This window comes from Botryllus schlosseri, chromosome 3 (genome assembly GCF_051294905.1).
Source record: "Botryllus schlosseri isolate E-star chromosome 3, Bs_hap1, whole genome shotgun sequence".
In the NCBI taxonomy this organism is placed as follows: domain Eukaryota; kingdom Metazoa; phylum Chordata; class Ascidiacea; order Stolidobranchia; family Styelidae; genus Botryllus; species Botryllus schlosseri.
In genome coordinates, this window is record NC_137238.1 from 36,358,423 (window position 1) to 36,384,693 (window position 26,271).

The 26,271-nt window shown below is 41.4% G+C and overlaps 2 protein-coding genes across 5 annotated transcripts in view; both read left to right on the plus strand.

Moving 5' to 3' along the window:
- Positions 1-8,362: 8,362 nt before the first annotated feature.
- LOC145436463 (putative mitochondrial import inner membrane translocase subunit Tim8 A-B) overlaps positions 8,363-26,271 on the plus strand; it is a 246,314-nt gene continuing 228,405 nt past the window's right edge. For both annotated transcript variants that reach the window (XR_013914315.1, XM_080313815.1), the window contains exon 1: positions 8,363-8,371. The gene's annotated coding sequence lies outside the window, so the exon portion shown is untranslated. The remainder of the gene's footprint in view (positions 8,372-26,271) is intronic.
- The window catches only part of LOC145436450 (microfibril-associated glycoprotein 4-like), a 75,717-nt gene continuing 62,902 nt past the window's right edge, over positions 13,457-26,271 (plus strand). Inside the window, exons 1-5 of one of the 3 annotated variants that reach the window (XM_080313796.1) lie at positions 13,495-14,227; positions 14,293-14,447; positions 14,506-14,602; positions 18,556-18,652; positions 20,135-21,200. In XM_080313796.1, the coding sequence (XP_080169922.1) occupies positions 13,894-14,227; positions 14,293-14,447; positions 14,506-14,602; positions 18,556-18,652; positions 20,135-20,441 (990 nt within the window). In that variant the 5' untranslated portion in view covers positions 13,495-13,893 and the 3' untranslated portion in view covers positions 20,442-21,200. Of the gene's footprint in view, positions 14,228-14,292; positions 14,448-14,505; positions 14,603-18,555; positions 18,653-20,134; positions 21,201-26,271 lie in introns of those variants that run through there. The other 2 variants (XM_080313798.1, XM_080313797.1) reach the window with 2 other exon arrangements.

The following is a 26,271-nucleotide window of genomic DNA, read 5'->3' on the forward strand; positions in this document are numbered from 1 at the left end:
GCGCCACTCGCTTCCCCCTCAAATTGGGTAAAATGACCCAAACGAATCCTGGCGCAAAAATCGTGTTGACCAGTGTATCATCATCATTGGTTTATTAGCAATTTTATCAGTTCAATACACCACAAAAATGCGATACAATGAAAAGAAAGGAAGATGTCGAAGCGACAAGGAGTAGTCTATGGAATCTGACACCCACCTTGGCCTAGGCGATGTAAAGAGGAGGCATGCACACTGAATGAAAGTAAAGAAGATAGTATAGAAAAAGAAAGCGACAAGAAATAGGGCGGCATGTCATGGGAAGCCAGATCGATAGGTCAGTCGTGGTCCGGTAATCTTGAGGATGGACTGTATTTATTTAGTAGTTTAGAAGTATTTCGACTTGAATGTGGACATGCTCGTCGACTGTCGGATGGCCGGCGGGATACTGTTCCACACATCAGGTCCGGCATATTTGATAGAGCGATGATCTTTTCGGTCGATCATATGATATTTGGACGACGTGGACGCGCGTGTGTTGTACTTGTGCGCTTTTGATTCCGAGGTAAAGAAGTCATTGAAATATTCGGGGCAACGACCGCAGTGGAACTGATACATAAACCTGGCGATTTCTAGTTTCCGCATATCCTCTATGTTTAGGACGCCGAATCTCTTCAGCAGCGACTTGTTGGATGGACAGCCAGGCCCCTTTGGGGCCCTAGCTATGATTCGGAGTACTTTATGTCGTAGTTTTTGCAGTGGCTTGAGTGCTGTTTTACTGGCAGCCCCCCAACAGAGGATGCCATAGTGTAACTTCGATTGGATTAAGGATTTAAAGAGTATCAGAAGAACCCATGCTGGCATGAAGCGCCTAAGGCTGTAGAACAGGCCGCACTTCGGTGATAATTTAGTTTCTAGGGACTGAATATGACTCTTCCAGGACATGTTCGAGTCCAGTAAATCCCCGAGACATTTGGCATTATCTGTGTTGGAAACGTCGGTTCTATTATTTTTTCTGTCCAAGACACACGATATACAATGCGATGCAATGAAGAGATACGAGGATGTCGAAACGACCAGTTACGATATCTCAATCTGGCATTCCCATCGCCCTAATGTCAGTGTTCGATCGTCCTCGCTTTCTGGCTCTGTTCGTCCTCTTCCTTGCATTGGTCATTGATCGGGTCTTTTTTTGTAAATACGCAGTGAGCACAGCGACGTAGGGGAGGAGAATCTCAGATAAATCTCCGACGCCATTCCGAATTTGCTACTGCCATGAATCAAACTGGGGCCTCCGCCGTCAATAGTCGTGATACGGTAATTCGCCAACGTATGGTAGCATTTACGAATGTGTTCAGTTGCGCCTATACTGGCATTCTGGAAATGGTATCGTGGAGCGGAATCACAGAGCTATCAAAAGAATGACCGCGAGATCTGGAGGTAGTGTTGAACGAATAGTGTATTGGTATAATCACACTCCGAATTCAGAAGATGTTGTACCCGCGGATAAGGTGTTCCAGTACGAATCTGGGTTGCCATTTTCAATGATCCGCGAAACCAGAAATAAGTTGCGACCGACAAAATAGTTCAAACCCACACCGTGTCGGCGATGTCGTGTTCGTGAAGTCACCAAATGCTGAGGTTGAGGTTGACGGGAGTATACTCGACATCTTTCCGAATTCAGACGCGCCGTCGGAGATCTGGCTAATCCCCCAAGAAGTGTTACGACGGACGGAATCGACCAAGATTGTAGCAGAGGAGATGATGTCATCGATGCGGATAACAGCGGTAACTCGGGTGAAGCTAATGGTCCATACGGTACGGAAAGGAATATAATCAATGGGAATTACTCTGCTAATCTGGATCAACCTGGTGACGAGTAGGCTTATATGTCGATCAAGAGAGTGAGAGAAATAACTCAGAATACTAAGAATAAGTGATGTTTTGCATTTGATTTGTTGGCCCGTAATGATTATATGCCTTGTGGTGATTGCATTTACCTTTGAAGTTTTAGCCTTCAAATACGAACTCTGAATATGCTACAAATTCCAGTGAATTTCGCTTTCGCCCCAAGTTTGAGCCACACCTACAACGCAGTTGTTCATTTTCTTGTACGCCAGTAATTTTTAGTTGTGGGACTGCTTGGTCATTGCATGGTTCTTATATCGAGAAGCGCATGATGGAAAATTGTGATGTAGATCAGTGGTTCTCAACCTTTTTCACCTCGCGGACCGGTAAAATTTAAAAAAATGTCTAGCGGACCGGTGAACTTTCAAAATTGAAATGACGCCAAAATGTAAAGTATGCAACCGTTTTTTGCATTATATGGTGCTAGAGAGTGACATTTAGAGGGTTTTGATCGTATTTAATTATATTCATGATTATATCTATGTGCTTTTATGGTAGTGAGTAGGGATGGTGTGAACCTCTGAAAGGTTCGGGTTCGTGTGAACGCGAACCTTTTTGAAAGGTTCTGAGTGAACGCGAACGTGAACCTCATGACGTCACGTGACGTCATATTGCTAATTCCAACCCTACATTTCAGTGAAGTAATAGCCTATATTATTGTACACGATATACCTAGCCACCACTCGGTCCATATAAGGCCATAATACTAAAGTAGATACTGACATTTTAAACATCGCCAAATGTATCAACTGGGGCAATCAAATGATATGATAATCCAGGGTTGTAATGACTCGAGTCACGATTTTCTGATGACTCGAGTCATTTTTTAAAAATACGGAAATGATACGACTCGAGTCAATCCGTGTATTGACTCGACTTGGACTCGAGTCATTGTGCATGACTCGAACCAAGTCATATGACTCGAGACTCAGACGGCCAAGACCGACATTTCATAGTAATTTCGAAGCAAAGTAAAGTAACCACACTCTTGGGATTTCGTCTATTGGTACAGGTAGGCCCTACTGGAAAATGCGACCGGAAACTGCTAAAATTGAGGGAAATTAGTATATTATAAATGCAATTATTCGATATCACCGAACAGAGTTATAAAAAGTGGGGTTAACAAGACTTTAACTGGAAACTGAGCGGTTAACACCATGACTTGGACTCGGACTCGAGTCATAATACCATGACTCGGTCTCGACCCTCAGCTCGATGACTTGGACTCGGACTTGACTCGGTGGTGAAGTGAAAATGACTCGACTTGACTCGAGTCAAAACTATAAAAGTGAGATTGACTTGTGACTCGGAGATATGTGATTTGACTACAACCCTGTGATAATCCCACAATTGCCAACAATTTCGACTAGGACTTGCAAGGGAATATAATCTTACGCCTTAGCGGTCTAGACCAGACCGGACAATGTATTCGGCCTCTGAGTATTGCTACGTTGATATTGGACAGAATGAAAAATGGGTTTCTATACTTGCAACCGATATTACTTCATTAACAATTTATACAACAGTATAGCTAACACCTCAATCTCACGATTTGTTTTTTATGATCCAACAAACATATGAAATCTAGATTGATAGCGTGCGCCTGCTAGAACTTTCATATCAGACAACGAAATCAATTTCATTGATTGGTTGAATAATCATCATTCGCTGACTATACCTACATGTGGCGTATGTCGCTCTTGATGTTGTGTGATTGCGGGTAAAGCTCACAGCAGAGAGTCACTAAATATTCACAAACAGAAAGCTGGATATTTCAAGCAAACCTTTGTAGCAAAGTAGGTATAGATGTATATTCCAAGCTAACTATTGTAACAAAGCAAGATAAGGTTTTGAGATTGTCAAGGTGCATATGCTCGTTCAGCGTTGATTTGTTATGCTTTGAGCGCTATGCATAGAGTTGGCCGCAGTTGAAATGCAATAAATTTCAAACAAATATGTTATAATGTCGTGAAAATTGTAACATATGAAAAAGGTTCACAGTGCAGAACCTACCAAGGTTCGTTTGTGAACGTGAACCTCTAAATTTCTGAAGTTCACACACAGAACGCGAACGTGAACCTCGCGTTCACACCATCCCTAGTAGTGAGTCTGCCGAGTCGAAGTAAAATTGCCCTGTTCAGATAAACGTGCTTCCGCCAAGAGTCAGTTACAGTCTTTCGCGCCGAAGGCCGTGGATTTAACCGACCACGCCAACTCTAATAATATTCTTCTCTTCGACAATATCGAGAGAAGAAATGAATCGGAGTCGAACCAAGCACCTTGTCAAGCTACCTTGCTCATTGTCCACTGCCACCACACGCAGGCTACTCTGGCAACTACGAATGCAATGCTTGCCGCAAGAAAACACATTACAGTGAGCTATACCGGCCATCCGCAAATCTAGGCCGAAAAACACTTCGTCAGCCCTGCCCCGAAAACATTGGTATTGGGGCCCCCACAGGTCGATAAGCCAAACTTCCGGAGGCTTCGCCCCCAGACCCTACAGTTGGGTGGATGTTTTCACCTGTACTTGTGAGCACATCGATTCTACTCAGCGTAAGCAGAGAGTTCACGTAGCTTAATCGCGCCAATAGCGAAAATTTTCGATCATTCACGACTGAAGCGGTTTTCTCGCGGCCGAATTTTTGGCCCACCGTTCGGAGTCCCATGTTAACCTAAACTTCATTATGTGTTGGTACGTCATGGCGCGGTAATGGCTGACGCCGAAATGCATATAAATCGTGCGTATTTCTCGGAGAAGGGCACTTAATCAGCAAGACATTTAGGGACACTAAATCGTGCAGAGACGAAAGGAAATTGAAAAATGTTGGAAAAAGTTTCAAATTTGATGTTTCATTTATTTTATCAATGGACAAGCCTTCGCCATTGCATCCTGAAATTGAAGTATAAAATTGTAATATACCTGGCGGACCGGCAGGAATATCGTCGCGGACCGGCGGTTGAGAACCACTGATGTAGATAGCATATTCGGAATGAAGCAACACCGTGTGTCACCAGCCGTGTACGCACAATTTCAGTGTTGGCAGATACTTAGTACGGACAGACACTTTCTACCCGAGAATGTAGGAAAGTATCTTTCGTTGTACTATACAACAAATTTTAATTATTTCTACCATAATACGTGATGTAGCTACAGGAATTATTCATAGGGCCAGATGTCAGTAAAATACTAGTTTTTTTCATGAAAAAATTTGTCAGTTTTTAAGCCAAAAACGTGTTTTCAGGCCAAACTACTTTGTAAGAACAGACAGTTCCAACCAGGAATGAAGTTAAGTAATACAATTTTAACATTATGTGCGAAAACACCTAATTTGCATACGTTAGGTCAAAATTTGGTCAAAATTCATTTTTTAGGTCAAAATCTCCCGTTTTTTAGGTAAAAAAATCGCCCTACCTATCAGGAATATTTGAGACTATTTTGATGAATGAGCAAGAACACTGTAGATTCAACTACTGCTTGCTGGAGTTCATTTATAACTTTATTCCAGAGTCTTCAGAAAAGAACCCGAGCCGTCAATCCCCTCTCTTTGAGAGAAAAGAATACTACTTCACCCGGGAGGGTAGTCGATGAAGAAGTATTGACAAAGGGAACGGTTACATGCAATTTCTCGAGTAAATCGGGAATATTGGTCAATCTTAAATCGGAGTTCGGAGTTGTTGTTTTTTGTGGTATTCATGGTAGTTGTCGACAACTATGATCATTTACACCAGGCCGATATTCCTTATTTTCGAATCCGTAACTGCTGACTTGTAGCGCGGCCCACTTCTAGGTTTCTGTACGACACCGCTGTCGCGGATCATGTCAATATGAAAAGACATCAGATTTTTGAAGCGAATATGCAAATCTAGAAATCTTTAAAAATAAATCACCAAGCTCGTGTGGGAGAATTTGTTGTCCATTTCCACGCGGTTGTCATCCTAATTTCTGCAGGCAGTTAAGTAGCTACGTTGAACGCAATCGGTATGATTTTGTCAAACTTAAAATTATGTAATTTATTTCCTCTATAATATATGATTATTTTTATTTCAGGTTAGAAAGAATTAGGCCTACCTGAAAGCTGGTCGAGAGTTTTAAGATCCATGAAAAATCCGCCAAATAAATCTAATCTTGCACAAGATAGCGAGCGATCCGTGCCTTCTGTGGTAGCCTATACGATATTTGCGAATATCACTATCGCACTGCTCAAAACCGACAGCGCACATGGCGAAATCAGTGAATTAGAATTAAAACTACACAGTCTTTTCTAAATAGAGTAGAATTATAGCTATAGCAACACCGATTTTTTTAAAAATTAGAATAAAATTATAGTGATCTCTAAATTCCAAGGAACTTGTCGTGGGCCTCACAATGCCCAGGTCTGATATAGTGATTATAACACCAAAAATCGTAAATTAATTTCATCGATGTTGATCAATTACTGCTTTTCAGACATTTAAAATTGGAGTTATAGTTTTTTTTTTCAAGTAAGATTAATATAAGTGAATTGGCGAAAACTTGTACATTGAATCAAGTTCAGTCTATATCATAGCATATTCCATTCTCATAAGCACGATAATAGTAAATGACTGTACTGTAAGCTGGTTCATTTTGCGCTACACGGTTCTCATGAAGCATTCACAGGAAAACCAGAAATTAGATTAGAATTAAAGTTAGAGCATACAAACAATTCACAAATTAGATTAGAATTAGATTACCGGTATTTCGATTTAATTAGTCTAATTATACAACTAAAATTATCTAGTTGTCAAAGTCAGATAGCGACGAAAGCCTATATAACAGTGCCATTCCATATCCGCATTACCCTCTCGAACATCGACGAAATAAACTTGGAAGTGTCATTGTCAATTACCAATTCAAAACACAAACGAAGCCATCGGCATTGCCTATAGTTCTGTTTCTGGTAGTGCGGCTTGAACGTAGACTTGTAGCGCTGCGTTATGTTATTGCAGAGGAATTTGAGACTTCTTAAATTAACCGTATATGATATCAGTCGCTGAAGTTATTATCCCGGTTCGGATGAACTGATTGAACCGTGCGCGTCTGCCAGACGAACATTACTATATTGACTACACTCCGGCGTGAATACTGGGCCGATGCCTTGGAAAGTCGCTTAATTATAAAATGCGTGTTACCGAAGAATAAACATTAGAGTTACGCTTTTACTGTTGCCCATAATCGTCGTTTTTGATTTATAACGTACATTGTTTACATGTTTTTAAGCTGAAGTTTCGAAAACATCATATGGTTCTCACAGAAAATATGTAGCTTGCAAATAGTTTCCCAACCTTGTAGCTGAGCTAACGTATCGCATGCTCGTGGCTCAACTGTAATCTTTCGTTCTGTCGGGCAACCGATTGCTCGGCGCGGGTTAGGGCTGTTCAAAAATAACTGGCTATTTGGTAAAATTTTTAGGTTGCTTAAAAAATGCTTCACACCAAATTTGGCTCAACTCCAATTAGTAGAAGTATTGCTATAGAGATGAAAGTTTTAGATCATTAAAATTAAAATAAATATAAAGATTTTACAAATTTTACTGGCTACCCCTCATTTGCAGGTTGCTCGAAAATGACTTTTGTAAAATTTGGCAAAATTTCAACCAGTGGAAGCGTATAGTTATTGTAGTAGAAAATTTTGGATTTCAAAAATAGTATTCAGGCAAGGCAAATTGTTTCATTGTTGATTATAGTCTCGTCACCGTAAATACAATTTTTATGAATCCGAAATTTCTGCAATAATGTCGCTTCCGCTGGTTGGAATTACGCCAAATTTTACATAAATCCCTTTTCTAAGACAACCAATTCCGCGGGGTAGCCTATGAAATTTGAAAAAAAATTACATTTATTTGTATGTAATAAATAAAAAACTTTCTCCTCTTAAGGCAATGCTTCTACAGGTTGGAATTGAGCCAAAGCGGCCTGTCAGTGATTCAATTCTGAATCAAGTATTAGGCTTCATTATAGCGTCATACAAGTAGCCTATGTGAGTGGGTGCAGAAAACTTAAATATACCGGTTCTGCGACCACAATTAACACCGGCTCTACGCCACATAAAGATAATTCGGTATTTTATGGCCGCGTATAGGCCTACTTGCTGCATAGGACTTTGCGGAAAAAAACTGACAATGCTGTGGGTTGTTCACGACTTTATAGAGATGTTATTTCGGCTTACGCGTATAGATTCATAACAAGTGTATAGGCCTACTGCATATTATATAAGTTAAATAATATGCAGTAGGCCTATAATAACTGTTAGTCAAGAGGAGCGTGTCATTTCTAATCGTCTGTCACTTCTTGACTCTGAATTGACTCGAATCACTGTGCTCAGCCCGAGTCATAACATCACTTGACGGATCCCACGTACAACTGAAAATATAGGGACTCCATGGCACAAACCCTTGGCCTATACGTCAAGACGAGTCATTTTCAATTCAGCAAATAGTCCAGCCCGAGTATTTGGTTGTATTAAGTTTGATCATGTGCAACTTTGCATTTATTCATAGGTTAAATACCGCAATAAATGATCAAACTGAAATACAAAAGAACAGTTGCATCGACTAGCCTAATCCCTATTGCTCCAATGACTCACAAGACGTGGGTGCTAATACATACATGCACGCACGTCGCACAATCACAACAGCAAGAAGACGAGGTCGCTCATGCGGTTAGGGAAACTACTAGAGAGAGAGATAGTAGTAAGAGATAATCACACAGTCAGAAAGCAAATGGTTGAGTCCGAGTCCATGTCGTCACGTACACTTTTCATAATCGAGTTCTCATCCGGTTCAAATTACTTGTATAACATGTTTATTCAAACAGATAACAGATGGTCCAGGTGCTATTTTTCAAGTATAGGCCTATTCGTCGATTGATACGCGAGACTTGAATCAAATCATCTAGCTAGAATGCCTCGAGTCATATTACATATGGTCGAGTGGTGCATGCTTGCTCAATTGCTCATTGCTCATATAATAACTTTAGTGGACAAGTCGAGTCAAAACACAAAGCGATTGCACGAGTCGAGTCGTGTCATTTTGGCGCTAATCGCCTATTTTGGTCGTTCTCGGCATGGCAGAGAATTTTGTAAATGTTCATATTCCACTTTGCCTTTTGATACGCTTCTCAGACGACTTTCAGTATTTCGTTACTGCTGACCGCGGCTGTTAAATATCAGTTCTGTAAACGTGTCAAAGAAACGTAATTTTAATGTAAACATGCTACGTTTTACAGGCAGGTATGTTATAGAGAAGGTGCAGACAATCAGTTGCACATTACACAGTTCAAGGAATCATGGTTTATGTCACTGCGTTGCTCTGAAAGCCAAACTTGGCACGAAACTCAGACACCGTTGCCGTTACGCAGTAACAGCGATACCTTTAGCCAACATTCGAGTCATGTACAGTCACATACTGCAGGTATTGGCTGCCGACGAAAATGCTTTCTTAAATCTGAGTAATTCCGCTGTCTGGACACGAATTTCGAACCTAAATAATAAAGACAAACAGAAAGAAATGTGCATTATGTAAGGGCGAGCTTGACAGCCGAACCTGCTAGTTAGCGTTGCTGTCAACGAGATAAGATGTTAAACCAGGGGTCATGATCTCGAGGGCCGCATATGGCCCGTGCCATCTCATATTCTTGTGCGGACTTGTACGAGCCAGTGTTGCACAACTAGAAAATTTTTAGCTTATGCAAATTAGATTAGACATAGAATTACGGAACTCCTACGTAAAACTAGGAAATTGAAATATATTCTGAAATAGAAAGAAATTCAACAAAAATTCATTGATATCAAATCATATAGTTTATCCGTATAAGCATGAAAATGGTAGATGTCTGCATAGTGTATACCAGTGGTCGGGAACCTTTTTTGTCGGAAGAGCCATATTGACCCCATTTTTTTCATTTTAACTTCCAAAGAGCCATACATTTTAATCAACTACACAACTGAAAAATCGTGACGTCATGGTAGCGCAAATTCGTCGACTTTCGTCAGTTATTCGAGATCGTAGCAGATGAAGGGCGTTAATTCCGAAAATGGCCTTAGTTTTTTCAGATTGGCTCTTGCTTTGGATATAACCCTTGGGGACGACATGAGGGGTCTTCATAGTCAATTATTATCTATTGAAGTGCAGTATAAAATTAGAAAAAACTACGATTTTCTTATTACCAAGTGAAATATTCAATGGTAAATACAGTAATTTTGGACTTTTTTCGGGGTACAAGAGTCAATCCCTAATCACTAATGTGATATTCGTAATCAGCATTTTCGAAAACCCCAGAAACGGCTCTTAAAGCTACGTTGTCAATTAAGAACGTGGATCACTATGGCGTTGTTTGTAATTTGAATTTGTAATTGTGAATGTCACTTCCACGGAGTTAATTTCTCGCCGTGGATCAGGATGACAATGTGTATTTGAAGACTGCATTGTCATACAGGCGTCACCTTGTCTGCTATTCTCATTGAGCAATCAACGCATCGTGCAATCCGAGATTTCGTGTCGGATACTTCGAAATTAGTGAATGATATTGGTCGCAGGCGAGACAGCAACTTAGATTTGAGGATTTTGAAACGGGGTCCGAGCCCCTAACCCTGAATACGCCACTGTATTCACCTCTCAAAGACATGTTTATACTGCCACAAGAATAATTATACAGGTCATGCTGAACGTTTAATAACAAGTTGCTGCAATATTGATAGATTATGCACACAATTAGAATTTTCGCAAGGAGCCATACTTTATGCCCAAAAGAGCCATATACGGCTCTCGAGCCATAGGTTCCCGACCACTGGTGTATACAGGACACCAAGCTAGCCTATTGTCGCATTATACAAATCTTTTGTAGCATTTTCGGGAATTAAAATTGAAGCATAGAAACGCTTGACAAATTGGATTACTGGGATTTTGCTCCAATTATAGTCCAAGCAGGGGTTCGCAAACTAGGGGTCGTTTGCCTATTCTCTGGGGTCGCGGAGACGAATATTAAATGTCAATGACTATTCAAGAAGAATGTGCATTAAGCGGATGCTATCGGCGGCTCATTTCTGAATATTTCAGTCGATTTTTCAAGATAGAAGGAAAAACTATAATGCGAACCCAGCAAACAAGATCAGTCGAAGCGTCGTTCGAAGGGCCACCTACTATAAAGCAAGGTTGATGTCTGGTCATTAGTATGAACCTTAAATTGTCGGGAGCATAGGAACCAATATGACGGTTATATTTCCTTCCGGGGGAATTACAATATGTTTACCAATATGTTTGTTCGTTTGCGCTACGACACTAACTTCAGTAATTTCAGTTCTTTGTCTTTGTAATGGTTCGGACGACTTCCACTCTCGCTCTCTTTTATCATCGGTCTCGCACGCTTTTCACGCGCCCATATCTTGCACTTTGCTGCCGACTTTTGGCTCGGCTCACCTTCACTTTGGGCTTTGGAAACACTGCTACCGCAGTGAGGTCAGCGATGAGGCGACCAGAGAATCCTCGACACATAGTGGTTGGTGCGAACCGGGATTCGAACCACTGCCATTGGTGTCGCGACGCTGGCGCTTAACGAACTGCGCCACTCTTCCCCGTTTTACCAATATAAAACATAGCCTAAACAAGAGACACGTAATAATCACGTAAATACACAGTACACACGTATTAACCAGCACGCTAAATTGTGCGGTGGGGTCGCGAAACATTTTCAAATCGAAATTTGGGGTCGGTCGCGACCATAAAAAGTTTAGTCTAGATCAGGGGTCCCCAACACGCGGCCCGCGCGATTAGACCAGATATAGCTACTAATTACTGAGTATAGAAATTTCGCTCACAAGTAGAGATGCAAACGTAGTTCCCGACGGGTGATCTGGGGTGAAACCCTCATAATTTTGGTTTATCACCCTATGGGGGCCTGAGACCAATGTTTTGGGGGGCCTGACGAAGTGCTGTTTCGGCCCTGAGTATAATATTGCTTATTTTGGGGCATACTATGCCCGTCGCCAATGTTAGAGAGCACAGCATTGTACTGACGTAAATTGCCTGAATTTCTCTAGGACTGCTAGCAGTTACGCACGGTTCAGTCAGTCCCTCCAAAACGAGATAGTAACTTCAGCGACGGAGGATATTGTTAACTGATATCATATCAGTGACGTGCGGTCAAGCGAGACATAAGTGAGGCAGTGCGAGTGACTCGCCGGTCGCCAGGACGAAGAAAAGAATATCGTGAAACCTTTAATGCCGGAGTGGGCGATCTCCTTGTGGGACAAACGTGAAGCAGAAAATACGTTGGCGGGCCGAAACAAAAATTTAGACTATGTTCTGCGCCGTGCAGTTTTATTTCCAAATTGAAAGCAGTGACAGCATATATGTTGTCAAGTGAATGCGTAAATAGTATGTGTCCCTAGCGCTGTGTGGCGTTATAAAATAGCCTTGCTGTTTTGCTAGCTTCGCTGGCGGGTCCACATCAGTCGAGTGTACGTATTCACTGCGTGATTTTATTCATGATACCGACTCAAAATACATGCCTTGAACACGGAATCTGTTCGGTGCTCACCATAAACTAAAAATATCGGTTCACGGCTGGCATATTCACTAAACAAATATATAGTGCTCCAAATCTCGTTCAAATGTATGCCTTCAGCCGCATCTTTCATTGCTTGACATAACATAGGGTTACCATACGTCCTCCTTTTTCAGGTTTCTGAAAATGTCGTCCGAGGACGCCTAAATGTCCTCCTTTTTGAGATTTTGTCCTCTTTTTTGAGAATTTTCGTTATATAGGGCAAAATTCGACTGAGATACAGTAAATCAGCACTGAAGTAACGCTCCGGTGGCTATTTCGGGAGCTGAGCCGGAAAGTTGACCTTTTATTTTTTTAGTCAACCAACTGATAATGTGAAAGAAAAACAGTATTTTGGGCGACGAGCGAGAAAGACCCGTTTTTTTAGTCAACCGACGTCGAAGTGGGAAAAATTTACCATTTTTCAGGATTTCCCCCCTGGTATTCTAAGTTTGAAACTTTTAAAAAGGGTCCTTCTTTCCCGGTTCCAAAATATGGTAACCCTACATAACATCGTGTGTGAGTGAGGATGATCACGTGCTGCACTAATTGCATTCGTTTACGAATTAAGTTTTGGAAAGTATGACGTAACAGTTTAAAGCACAGACATGACAACAAACAAGATTTGAACTTGAATATGGAAACAGTGACTTGTAACTTTAATTGTTACGGCATAATTTGCTATATTTGCTTTATTTCGAAGTTGATTACTGACCCGACGTACGTATAAGGTAACGTAATCACAGTTTACATAAATAAACTAGACTTCGAATTTTCGGATCATTTTACACAGTAGTTTTTGTCCACACATTACCATTCCATTAATCGATTTTTATAGTCTAAATTCCAAGGAACCTTACGCGGGCCGCATTTGGCCCGCGGATCGCACAATGCGAAGGTCTGCTTTAATGTTTACAACACCAATAATTGTGAATATTTTCTATCGATGTTCATGAATGACTGCATTTAAAAAAATTTTACACTCAAAAATATAGCGCGAAAGGCAAAGTGAGGTACAGACGGGCCGACCCTCGCCTATCTTATCATCATAACCATTTGAGATGCATAACAACTGATACTAATCGAATGCTATTGTCGCACTGATTACAAAAATCTAAATATCAATAATGTCACCGCAACAGAACCCCTCAAAATCGATAAGGAATTTGATATTTTGTTGCGTACAATGACACTACGCGGAGAAACAATGACCATGTGAGGCACATATGAATTTACCTCACTAATTGTTGGCTAACAATCCGACAATCGCAATGCAATGATACAATGTGCCCGTATCATACGGAGGCCAGTTGAAGTATAGGTTTTTCCAGGGTCGCATCAGATGCCCCGTAAAAGCAGCATATGCGCTGTCAGCTTAATTATAGCTTTCTGGTCTGTTTTTGACTTCTGAACTTCTGATGTTTTGCTTCGTTCGTAACGCATTAGATGGAATCCCTTATTACTTTACTGCTGTGTTCATTCGCTTTCAACCCATCACCAACGTGGGCAACAACTCTTCAATCGTCGCATTTCAAAGAACTTATCTGCAACCAATGTCAGCAATATTGTGAGAACACTGATTTGGTGACCGCGGGAAATACCAGGGTGGGTAAAGCTGGCCCCAGGGGACTTAGGGGATTCCCGGGGCCACGCGGACCGATCGGTGAACCCGGTGTCATCGGACCACGTGGTCGAAATGGACCAGTTGGGGCAAGAGGTTCCGAAGGGGTCGTTAACATGACACTGATCGAGCAAAGCATGGACAGAAAAATCGAGGAAGGTGAGGTTTCTATCGCTGTCACTTTTCTGGTGGTACGCTTATGAATCGAATTGTGTGATTTCAAGTTCATCAAATGTACGCTCCGAGAAGTTGCGATGGGGTAAAATCGGACGCAGCGCTATCACGTACTGACTCTGGGGGAGTCTTCAAATTGTTCATCCCCGAGGTCGGGGTCAGGAATTTGTTCTGTGACTTAACTGACGATGGTGGAAATTGGGTCGTAAGTTTAATGCGCGATTTTTGTAGGAAAATAAGAGTTATTTTCAATTTCGTGAAAGGTGTTCCAGCGAAGAATGTACGGAAACGTTAATTTCTACAGAGGTTGGGGTGATTACGTGAAGGGGTTCGGTGATTTGCAGGGAGATCATTGGTTGGGTATGACTTCTTTATATTATATAGCCTATATAACTTTTTGCTGCCGATTTTGGTGCCCAATGGAATCAATACAGCAGAGTCAGAATAGTCACAGTCTAATGAATTCACCTATGTGAGTTCAGTTCCGTTCAATTATTAACAATAATATCCCAACAATACACCGCAAGATTGCGACACAGTGCGAAAGATAGGAAGGTATCGAGACGACTAGCAGTGTAATCCGGTATCAGAGACCCCTCCTGGGCCTATATATTGAAAATATAAATTCAATTGACACATGTATTGGTTGGGTGTTGTGGCGGTAACTATCTAATAATGGTGGAGATTTGTGGTATTAATATCAGTAGTATGATATATAAATTGATATGATATATCAGTGTTGATCTACCAATTCTATCTCAAATATGAGTAAACTATAGTGATGGTGCTAACCCCTGAGACGTTCTGGTTCGTGCGAGCGCAAGCCTTTTTGAAAGGTTCTGTATGTGAACGCGAACGTGAAAACGAACCTATGACGTCATGTGACGTCACAATTCCAATTCAACACTACATTTCCGTAAAGTATTACATCCATTATACAGTTGTACAGTGTACTGCGTACGCGATACCTCTAGCGACTGCTCGGGCTACATTATGAAAGCATTCGAGTAACATATATAGGTAGGCCAACATGCTGACTTTTTCACCGTCACCAAATGTATCAACTGGAACCACCACATGCTATTTACATAAAATCAATATCTTCCGTAGCTTTGCTAACAATTTCGACGACGACTTGTAAGGCAATAAAAAAGCTTGCGCCTTAACGGTCTCGGTTCGGCGACCGGACCATGTATTCTTAAGGCGTCTGACTATTGCTACATTGAAGTTGAGTGAAATTTTTATACTTGCCACAGGTATCATCTCAAAATTAAGTCATGCAGTAGCCAACACCATAATCGGACGGATTTGGTTTTTATGATACAATACACATATCAAATCATTATAAATAGGCCTACCGTACGCCCGCTACATTTTGTACATTGGACTCGGGGTCACCAACCTTTGTGAAACCAAGAACTAATGCGTGGGTAGTGGAAAATGCGACGGGCTACCGGCTACTCCCGCCGTTTATCCGTGTTAAGTTATATTACTTCACTTAGTTAGACATTCAGGGAACTTGATAGGCGTCTCCAGGCTCAGTTGCATTTCTGCATTACGCGCCGAAGCGCAAATCTCTGTGTCGAGACTCATCGGGAATATTTACTAGATTCCCGTTAAGTCTCCGCGTGGGCGAAAGCGAGCAACACCCTGATCAACAACTGCGTTCGTATGTTCCGTAGGCTCGACTGACCCATGCTCAATTGCTGTTCATATGAAACCCTTTTCTGCTGCAACTTTCAGATCTCTGATGCATTCTTTATAATATCAATTTCGTTGATGTCGATCATCGACAATAATTGTTATTACGGACCAAGTTCACAGCAGAAAGTCATTGCATATTCATAAATCTTAATATTTCGAGCAAACATTCGCAACAAAACCGACAAAAAGTTTGAAAAAGGCAAGGTGCATGCACGTTTAGTGCTAAATTTCATTTCGTGCCGCCAGCGCCGTGCAGAGAGTGATCCAAGTTCCAATGCAAAGAATTTCAACAAAAGATGTTATAACGAAGTGAAAAATTGTAATACATGGAAAAGGTCCACAGTCCAGAACAAGGGCGTAGCCAGAATAAAAATATTTTAGGGCCCAAAATTTGATGACGTAAAAGACCCCCTTTTAAAGACATGAAAAATAGAGTAGAAACACGATGGTCTTGAGCCCTTATTGGGTGATTAAAAAATTCTAGGTTGATCTTCCACCCACAGATATGATGTCGAGGAAGATCAGTGTGCCCTTCGCTTCCGCGCCAAGCGCGAAAAACTTTCAAAGGCGATGGACGTATTAGATCAGCGGTTCTCAACCGGGGGTCCGCGGACCCTTGGGGGTCCGCGAAGTCTCAAAATATTTGATCACCTAATTTGTATTTTTTTGTAATTCGTAAAATCACGAAGCAGAATCGCTTCATTACTAATAAAACTCCAGAGCTCACATCGACAGAATGGCCGTCTGAGACGAAATATCCTACTGTAAAGACTCATTTTAATTGCTAAATTGCCAATAGCCCACTGATACAAACAAAGGAGGAGTAAGGTCAATCACGGTGACTTCGAAATGTTTACAAAAATCCGTTTCTCCTGTGATACATAACGGTTTTTTTCCATAATAACTTTAAGATAAACTTCTAGATAAAAATGACCAGGCTTGCTTGTCAATTTGTTGCGATCGTACCAAAATGTGCCGCCGGCAGCGTTCCGCGTTATTATTACATTCACCACCATCTATAATTGTGGAAATGGATTTCTGGCACTCGTTCATATCAAATTGAAGGCGCATATTTTCAAGACAGGACCAGTTATTTCAAGAAATGCAGTTGCGTAATTCGCTTTGAAATAATAGAAGTTGAGCAAATTTCTACATAATTAGTATGGCCTACCAAGGTTCGTTTGTGAACGCGCCCTCCAAATTCCTGAGGTTAACGCACAAAACGCCAGCGTGACCCCGATGTTCACACCATCCCTCTTATTCCCTACCAAGCTCATTTACAATTACGCAATTTGTGCTGCTGCTGTGTTGCGGATGTGGTCCGACCATCATCTACCCAGGTCAAGCCTTGCATATCTGAGCTCATATCTGAAAGGGAACGGAAGAAGTCATACTGATTTGCAATTAATAATAATCTCTGTAATGTGTTCGTTATGTACGAAAATCATATTCTGACACCCTGTTGATGCACAGTTCATTTCAAATGTGCACCAGCAATATATAGTAATATGTTAGATGTGTGGTTCGATGCGTGTTGTGGTTGATTATTGTTTTATGACTCCGCGAAAATTTGGGATTCCCGAAAGTTTGCAGATTATCGTATGTTTCCCCACGTTAGTAAAGGTTATTAAGGATAATGGTCTATGTCAGTGGTTCTCAACCTGCGGGGCACGCCCCCCTTGGTGGGGCGTGAAAGCATTGAAGGGGGCCGCGAAGAAGCGGTCAACTGAAAAAAAATTTGCGCTCTGCGCGATTTACCTACAGTTCACGCGTGTTTCTCTATATACATACCGAATTTCATATTTTTAATTATCTCATCAACACTCATAACCTTCCATGCCATCAAGCAATCTGTTGGGTTTGCTAGCATCCCGGTTGGATTTTGTGATATGACGATAAGGGGGGCGCGAAATTTTTCACTATCAAAAAGGGGGGCGTGTCTAAAAAAAGGTTGAGAACCACTGGTCTATGTCAAACTAGCTCAACAAAGCGCCCCTGTTTTGAAAGTCAAAGAATAATAGCCATCACTTCAGTAATGTTCATTTTGACGTAGATACATAACATAGGGTTACCATTCGTCCTCATTTAGGGGGATTTGTCCTCCTTTTTCAATATTTGTCCTCCCTTGCCTAAATGTCCTCATTTTTCACAATTTGTCCTCCTTTTAGCTTAAAAGACCCCGAATTATGCTGAATTTTGGCGTAAATGACGAGAGACGGGTATTTCGGCTTCTTTTTTCAGTCAACACGCCTTATACAAGATAGTTGAGGGTATTTCGGGAGTGGGGCCTGGAGAATGGCCTTTTTTTATTTTGTAGTCAACCCAATGACATTATCGCTGTATAAATTTGAAAATCACCCATTTTCACGTCCGCTATGTCAACTTTAGCACCCCGTGTAAAGTGTCCTCCGGTACGGATATAAAATATGGTAACCCTGCATAGCATCAAATCATGCACATCGCATTGAACAATATTTCGCTAGTTTTTCGCTCTTATAGCATATTACGAAGCTCGCTAAGAGACGGCATATCCATTGGTCGCCCACTGCCCACTTCAAAAAACCCTGCTCATGTTAGTTCGTGATAACTGACAATCTAATTTATTTCAGGCTTGGAAGCACTGCATCAGATGACAAATCGGGGGAACATTGAAATGAAAATCAATATGATCACGAGTGATGGAATTCATTGGTCTGCTAAATACAGGTGAATATCAGTTGTGTTGCAGTTTGGTGCATTTCATAGATTGCATATTGGAAGAGTGGTTCCCAACCTAAGGGTCATTTGTAGGGTTGTAGTTTAAGTTGACTCAACTTGTGCTCGAGTCATTGACTCCACCAACTCATATGACGCGACACCTTCTTTCGACCCGCGGCACATTCTTTCAAGTCTCGTATAGCAGTACCGATAATTGAAAAATAGACCCATAAACTTACTTTTATCTGTTGGAATAAACATGTTTAAGGTGAGAAAATTGCATATATTATGAATCCCAGGCGTTTGATATCACCCGAGAGTTTCACAGAAGTCAGTGGGACCTAGGATTGCATTTAAACCAAACGTTTTTCTTCGAGTTGTGTAATATGCTCTAATTGTGTAAATACTTTCTAAAAACATGTTGCATGGACAGACGACGATTACCCCCGATATAGTAGACTTATACAAGATGGAATGGTGTGAACCCTCGAAATAGATGGTTCGACAGCTATAATACGTAGACATAGATCAATGGTACGGAATGAATGCTCTGATGATGATAACTGCAGACCGTAAAAATGCTGCAAGACGATGTATAGTCCTGGTTTAAGATATTTTTGGACCGTATAGGACAGGGGTTGTAAGCCTAATTCGTCAAAGGAGCTATATTTACCCTATATTTTCAATTGCGAACATCAATCCGCTATGACGCCACAATTCAATATGCCTTTGTTTTCAACATGTTTGTTTTAAATTGATTTTTGTTTTAATCACAACCCTAGTGGAGCCTGACTTGAACTCGATACTGAACAGTCAAACACTAGGACTTAGACTCGTTGCTCCCTGACTTGGACTTGACTCGGTGGTGAATTGAAAATGACTCGACTTGACTCGAGACAAAACTAACTAAACTCAAATTGACTTGTGACCCGGAACCTTGTGACTTGGTTACAACCCTTGTCGTTTGCGTATTCTCTTGGAGTTGTGGATACGAAAATTAGATATCAAGGACTATTGCAAGAATACCAATTAAACGGATGCTATCGGCGGTTCATTTCTGAAAATTGTTGTTCATCTTCGAAATAGAAAAAACGACATTTAAGCAATGCGAAACCGGCAAACAACGTATCAATAAGGTTGGTGCCTGGCCACCACAATGAAGAAAAAAAAAGGTCGGGTGCATAGAAATCAATAGGATGGAATTTTTTTTTTCTTCCAGGAAAACTACTAGTGGCCGAAAACTACTAGTGCTATTTCACGTTTCGATTCTATAGATAGAAATCGTTCCAAAAGACCTATAACGTTTTTATCGTCTGGACAGACTGATGTTGCGAGTTCATAATTGCTATCAACGCAAACATAGTTGCCCAACGCACCGCGACTACGCTCAACTTTCATCTGGCACCTTTATTGTTTAATTTATTTGTCACACATGAATGATTTTGAACCCTGGGTGCCAGAGATGATCGTGAACTTGGACTTGTTTTTCAGCAATTTCAACATCGGGCCCGGTTCAGAGAATTACACACTGAGCGTATCCGGATATTCCGGGAATGCAACTCTAGATCGTTTCTCACCTCACACCAATCAGCAATTCTCAACGAAAGACGCGGATCACGATCTTTGGAAAGGAAATTGCGCTTCTCGCCGCGAAGGCGGATGGTGGTATCGCGGCTGCGCCCAAAGCAATCTGAACGGAAACTTCAACAAAACGGACAAGAAAGGAATATATTGGGGTGCTGACTCGGGCATCAAACTCCTGCGCTTCTCGGAGATGAAGTTTCGCAGAAGATCATAAAAAAGAACAGATTTCAAATGAACTCGATGCCTGAAAAAATACATTCATAATATGAACCTTTGTAGATAAATCGGCGCTTCGATATGCTCTTCATAACAAACCCGTGTACCCCCAATAAATGCTTCCCGTGGGGAATCCATCGTATTAGTATTCATAACCAGAGGTACCAACGATCCTGTTCAAGACTGGATTAAGAGCACGATTTCATCGATTTTGAGTGAAAGTAGGACGTGGGCAGGAATTTTCCACTGAAATACGAAAAATTGGCTTGATTTTAGTAGGATTATTTAAGAATTTGACTTCACAAGTCGGATATTTTCGGCCGGATCCGGTCCGCGACGGGATTTTGAGCGGTCCGCGGACAGCTTCCAGTCTTACATGATATGTGGTCCACGCTGCACGACCCGAATCTACGTGTATGCGATTTGCGTACAAACGTTTTCGACCTGGAACATTAACAAGACAACGTGGCGTTCCAATCTAACTTGTGTTCACGTGCGGTGTTTACTATGGGTTTGTACGTCCAACATAGCCAGAGTTCAAAGAACTTGTTTAAATTCATTGACTACTGATTTTTATCCCTAGGCTTTACGCTCAAAGTTTACAATGAATACGATTTTATCCTTAGGTGGATAGATACGCAATAAATGTATCGATTCAGGAATCCGGCCCGCCAAGTAGGCCACCTTCCTTTTCCCATATCCGACCCGCCGACAGCAGTTACCCGTCCCTGGAATAAACGAAAATTTTGAAGCAAAATATGAGGGTTTCTTTTGGTAGAAAAGGAAGGACGGTAAGTTGGCAGCTATTTATCTTCGTTTTCATCACTGATGGGCTTGAGCGATGAAGATGCGAAGAAACTGCCAGGCTGTCGAGTCTGTATCACCGTTTTATCTCTCCATGCAATCCCAGTGCGTTGAGCGCTAGGCGGGGAAGCTATGGACACCAGTTTTAATATCAAGTCGTTTGTCTGACCAAGCAATAAAATGGAAGCTCTAATAATACTCTATCAACTATCTAGCACTGTTGGGATGACTCGAGTCATGACTTGACTCGAGTCAGACTCGAGTCACCTTTTACGTATGACTTGACTTGACTCGAGTCACTTTGCTAAAATGACTTGACTTGACTTGACTTGGCGTATCAGAAATGTGGATTGACTCGTGACTCGAAGCAAAATTCACGAGTCAATTTCAAGTCATAAAGTAATCGGTGTCGATAAAAATCACTGTATCTTGCAAATGGTCGGATTGTTCGCGAAACACTGGTGTATCCCGTGAGAGCGAGAAATCATTCAATGATCGTGCGTTTTACTGAGCCTCCATTGTTCTCTCACAAATAAATTGACAGAAAATGAAGTGATCGAAGCTTACAGCTTACGTTGTTGCAAACTAGTATAGTATAGTAAAGTAATTTAATAGCAAAATGTATATTTCTGTTCTTACCTTCACCAAATCTCCTGTTTTGTTGAAAGTTAATTCGAATATAGTTTATATAGTCCTCAACCATTGGCGCAGGCTCGAATTGTATCATATCAATTTGTAAATGGTTTATGTATTGCATCTTATCAATTCGTATCTCTGTTCTCCATTTTTGGCTGGTAACTATATAAACTGAGGCTATGCAATTACTTACGTAGTTTAGCAGTTCTACGTATATGTGAGCGATACAGCGCCTTCTTGCATGTATATTTAACTCTGTATTTGTTCACTGGTTCAAAATCAATGACCACTCAATTTATATTTCAGACAGATAGCAAAATGCAATGACGTAGTCATGCCTCATACCTCGAAAACGCAACTGACTTGAATTGTGACTTGACTCGTGACTTGACTTGACTCGACTTGACTCGAGTCACCTCCAAAAATCGAGTGACTTGACTTGACTCGAGTCACCTTTGAAAATCGATTGACTTGACTTGACTCGAGTCAAAATGTGCAATGACTCGAAATGACTCGTGACTCGAAGGTAGTGACTTGATCCCAACACTGCTATCTAGCAGGTTTCAGCAACACGTTTCGGTGTTAGTTTATAGCGCACCGCCTCCGAGTAATTTTTCAGTGGTCGGAGAGAATTAAATTCATCTCTACAGCAAACACAGAAAGTAAACATGTGTAGAGTCGTGGCAATTTTGAACCCATCCCCGAACTATACTCATTTACTCAATCAAGTTAAGTTGTACTGTAATTTAAGTACGTGTAATTTTAGTGGAAGTCGTCTACAAAGCTGGCTGCCAAGTTGCCAGCTGGCTGCCAGCCCGTCTGCATCGAGACGCGTGTGAGGAAGACATTAGGTTTTGGTCAACATACCGCTGGGAAACTGCGGTGCCAAAACGATCGGCGGCGACAAAGCGTTGGTCACAAATGACCGTCGCTGGTTGGCCAAGATTCTCGATAATAATATGCTCGTCATCTAAATAATCGACAGTCCCGTACTCGCAATCTGAGTAGACAGTGGTATAAATGCGACGTGCAGAGAAAGATTAATCAACCCAATTTAAAATTGCGTGCGTCAGACATGTTTCATAGTTTGTTGACTACAATTGTTGACTGCGCGCTCTCTGCGTGTCATACATACCCATAAAATCGTAGCATACTGTAATAATATGGTTACCCTACGTCCTCTTTTAGGAGGATTTGTCCTCTTTTTTTTAGTTTTTTGAAAGTGTCCTCGCAGGACGCCCTTTTGCCCTCTTTTTTAAGATTTTGTCCTCTTTTTTGAAAATGTTGGTTAAATATAGGGCAAAATTCGACTAGGATACAATAAGTCAGGACTGCAGAAACGCTCCGGCGGCTATTTCGGGAGCTGGGCAGAAAAGTTGGCCTTTTTTTAATCAACCACCTGATAATGTGAAAGAAAAAAACTGTATTTTTCGAGAGTTGAGCCAGAAAGTTGACCTTTTTTTCGTAGTCAGCCAACCAGGAAGTGGGAAAAATTTACCATTTTTTCAGGATTCACCTCCGGTTTTGCAAGTTTGAAAATTTTGAAAAAGTGTCCGGTTTTCAGATTTCCAAAATATGGTAAACCCTACGTTATAAGATTTAAAATGCATTCTTTTTGATGTGTGAGACTTGGGACGCGAGATGCTATCAAAACTCAGATCTGAAGCGTTTAAAAAGCGCTGATTTAAGGTTATTGATATTCTATGAACTTTCAAGTTAGATTGAGTTAGAGCCAAACACACAGTATCGTGGCTTTCTCTGCTCTTATCATATACACGCGTGACAGAAAATGTTACATAAAAAGAACTAAACACAAGTTGGAGCAGCGTATCATAAGGTAGCGAGTTCTCCTTGATAGTTTTGGAGCTTATTTTCCAAGCCATCAGGCAGAAGCATAAAAACAAACGTTTGGGTTTTGCACCCCTTCGACGAACTGGAGCCTCCTGGACCTTTGTGTCTTACTCTTAAAAACGATTTCTGTCAGCAACCATTATTCACTTCCGGAAAATATGTTGTATTTTGGGAGTGCTAAATGGTTCTGGTTGTCCGAGCAATAAAAGTTTTCGTACAAAACCTCACACTTGGGCAATTTGGCCGAAAAGGCTATTGTGCGGATGAAAATCTTTTTGCAAAATAAGTGCGGATGGTGCTCAAAACGGTTGAAAAGCACTGGAATAATATATTAATATTGAAATAAACCCGAATAATTTCGTCTGACACTCGTCAGTAGCAATCGCGTCAGCAACTACAGTAGAGAATTGGAAAGAACATTGCATATCAACAATTGTATCACCAAATATGATATCACCGGCATGAAATTTGAATAATCGGGGCGAAGACACAGAGAGCTTAAGAGTAATGTACTATTTTCAGCCGGTACACAAACTCATTCTGTAGGCACAGACTTGGTTGGCGCATTTCCAAAAAAAGTCGACTCCAACGCCTCAAAATGAAAGTGTGAACGGCCTGTCCAGACAAACGAAATCTGTCGTCTCGATAATTTTTCGCGCGAACAGGATTATCCAACAAATGTTTACCAATGGCAGAGTTTGTGGCCCCTGCCTGTTCTGCATGAAGCTTCAGGGGATGAGCCAAAGGGTCAAGGACTCCAATTAATCAATCAATCAATCAATCCATCAATTAGGTTTATTATTATTTTCATCGTTTCAAAACATCACAAGACTGCGATACAATGAAAAGATAGGAAGGTGTCGAAACAACTTGGAGTAGCCATTAAGATCAGACACCCACCTTTGCCTAGGCGAAGTAAATAAGAGGCATGCACACTGAATGAAAAGTAATGCAGAGAATATAAGACGCAAGCGACAAAATGAGGTGGCATGTGGCGAAGGGCAAGGTCGATGTTAGGTCGTGGTCGGTAATCCTGAAGACTGGCTAGTATTGATTTAGAAGAAATTGCTTGTATTTCGACTTGAATGCGGACATGCTCGACGACTGTCGGATAGCCGGCGATATGCTGTTCCACAATTGGGGTCCGGCATACTTGAGAGAGCAATGCGTTTTCTTGTATTCAGTCCTGATCATATGGTAGTTATTCTTCGTTGACGTGCGTGTGCTGTAGGCTACTTGTGCGCTTTTGTCTCCGAGGTGAAGTAGTCGTTGAAATTTGAGGGACATTGACCGCAATGGAACTGATACATAAACTTGGCAATTTCTAGCTTCCTCATATCTTCTAAGCTTAGAACACCAAATCTTTTGAGAAACGATTTACCAGTTGCACATCCAGGCCCCCGTGGGGCTTTGGCAAGGATACGGATGATCCGATGTTGAAGTTTTTGCAGTGGGTCAATTGTATTCTTGCAGGCAGCACCCCAACAAAGAATTCCGTATTGTAACTTTGATAGGAATAGAGCAGGGGCGGGCAACATACGGCCCGCGGGCCGGATCCGGCCCGCGAAGGGATTTTGTCCGGCCAACGGGGAGTTTTCCGTCTTACATGATAGTGTGGCCCGTGGCCCCAGTCTGCCGAGATTTCTCACTACTTGCTTACTACGTCCAATTTTAGTGACTGTATATGTTATGATATACGTGTATGCGTAGCGTGCGAGAGTGGAGCTGACGCGTAAGTACGTCGAAGCGAGAAGATTTGCATTATCGGCATTTGCGATGTAGTCAGCTCTAATGTCGTTTGTGGTAATCACGGTGTTTGTCGACAACAATGGTCATTTACACGAGGCTGATATTTCTTATTTTTTCCGTAACCGCCGACTTGTAGCACGGCACACTTCTAGGCTTTTGTAAGACGTACGGTTACCATATTTTGGAAATCTGAAAGGAGGACACTTTTCCAAAATTTTCAGACTTACAAAACCGGAGGAAAATCCTGAAAATGGTAAATTTTCCCACTTCGTGGTCGATTGACTAAAATAAAGAAAGGTCAACTTTCTCACTCAGCGCCCAAAATACAGTTTTTCCTTTCACATTATCAGTAAGTTGACTAGAAAAAAGGTCAACTCTCCAGCTCATCTCCCAAAATAGCCGCTGGTGCGTTACTTCGGTGCTAAATTACTATATCTCAGTCGATTTTGCCATATATTCAACTAAAATTCTCAAAAAAGAGGACAAAATCCCAAAAAGAGGACATTTTCAAAAAAGTAAAAAAAGAGGTCAAATCCTCTTAAAAGAGGACGTATGGTAACCCTATACTAAGACACCGCTTATACCAGAGGTCGCCAACTCAAAACGGGTCGCGGACCACTTTTCAAATTTCGTAGAGGACGCGGACCGCATTAATTCAATATCAAGATTGTTGAACAGCGACGCTATCTCATCACCTGCTCAACCCTAATGAATTGATATCTTGGTAAATTAGGGGTACCGGGCTTATCTAACGCCTTGAAATCCTAATTAAGGATTGCTCCATGTGT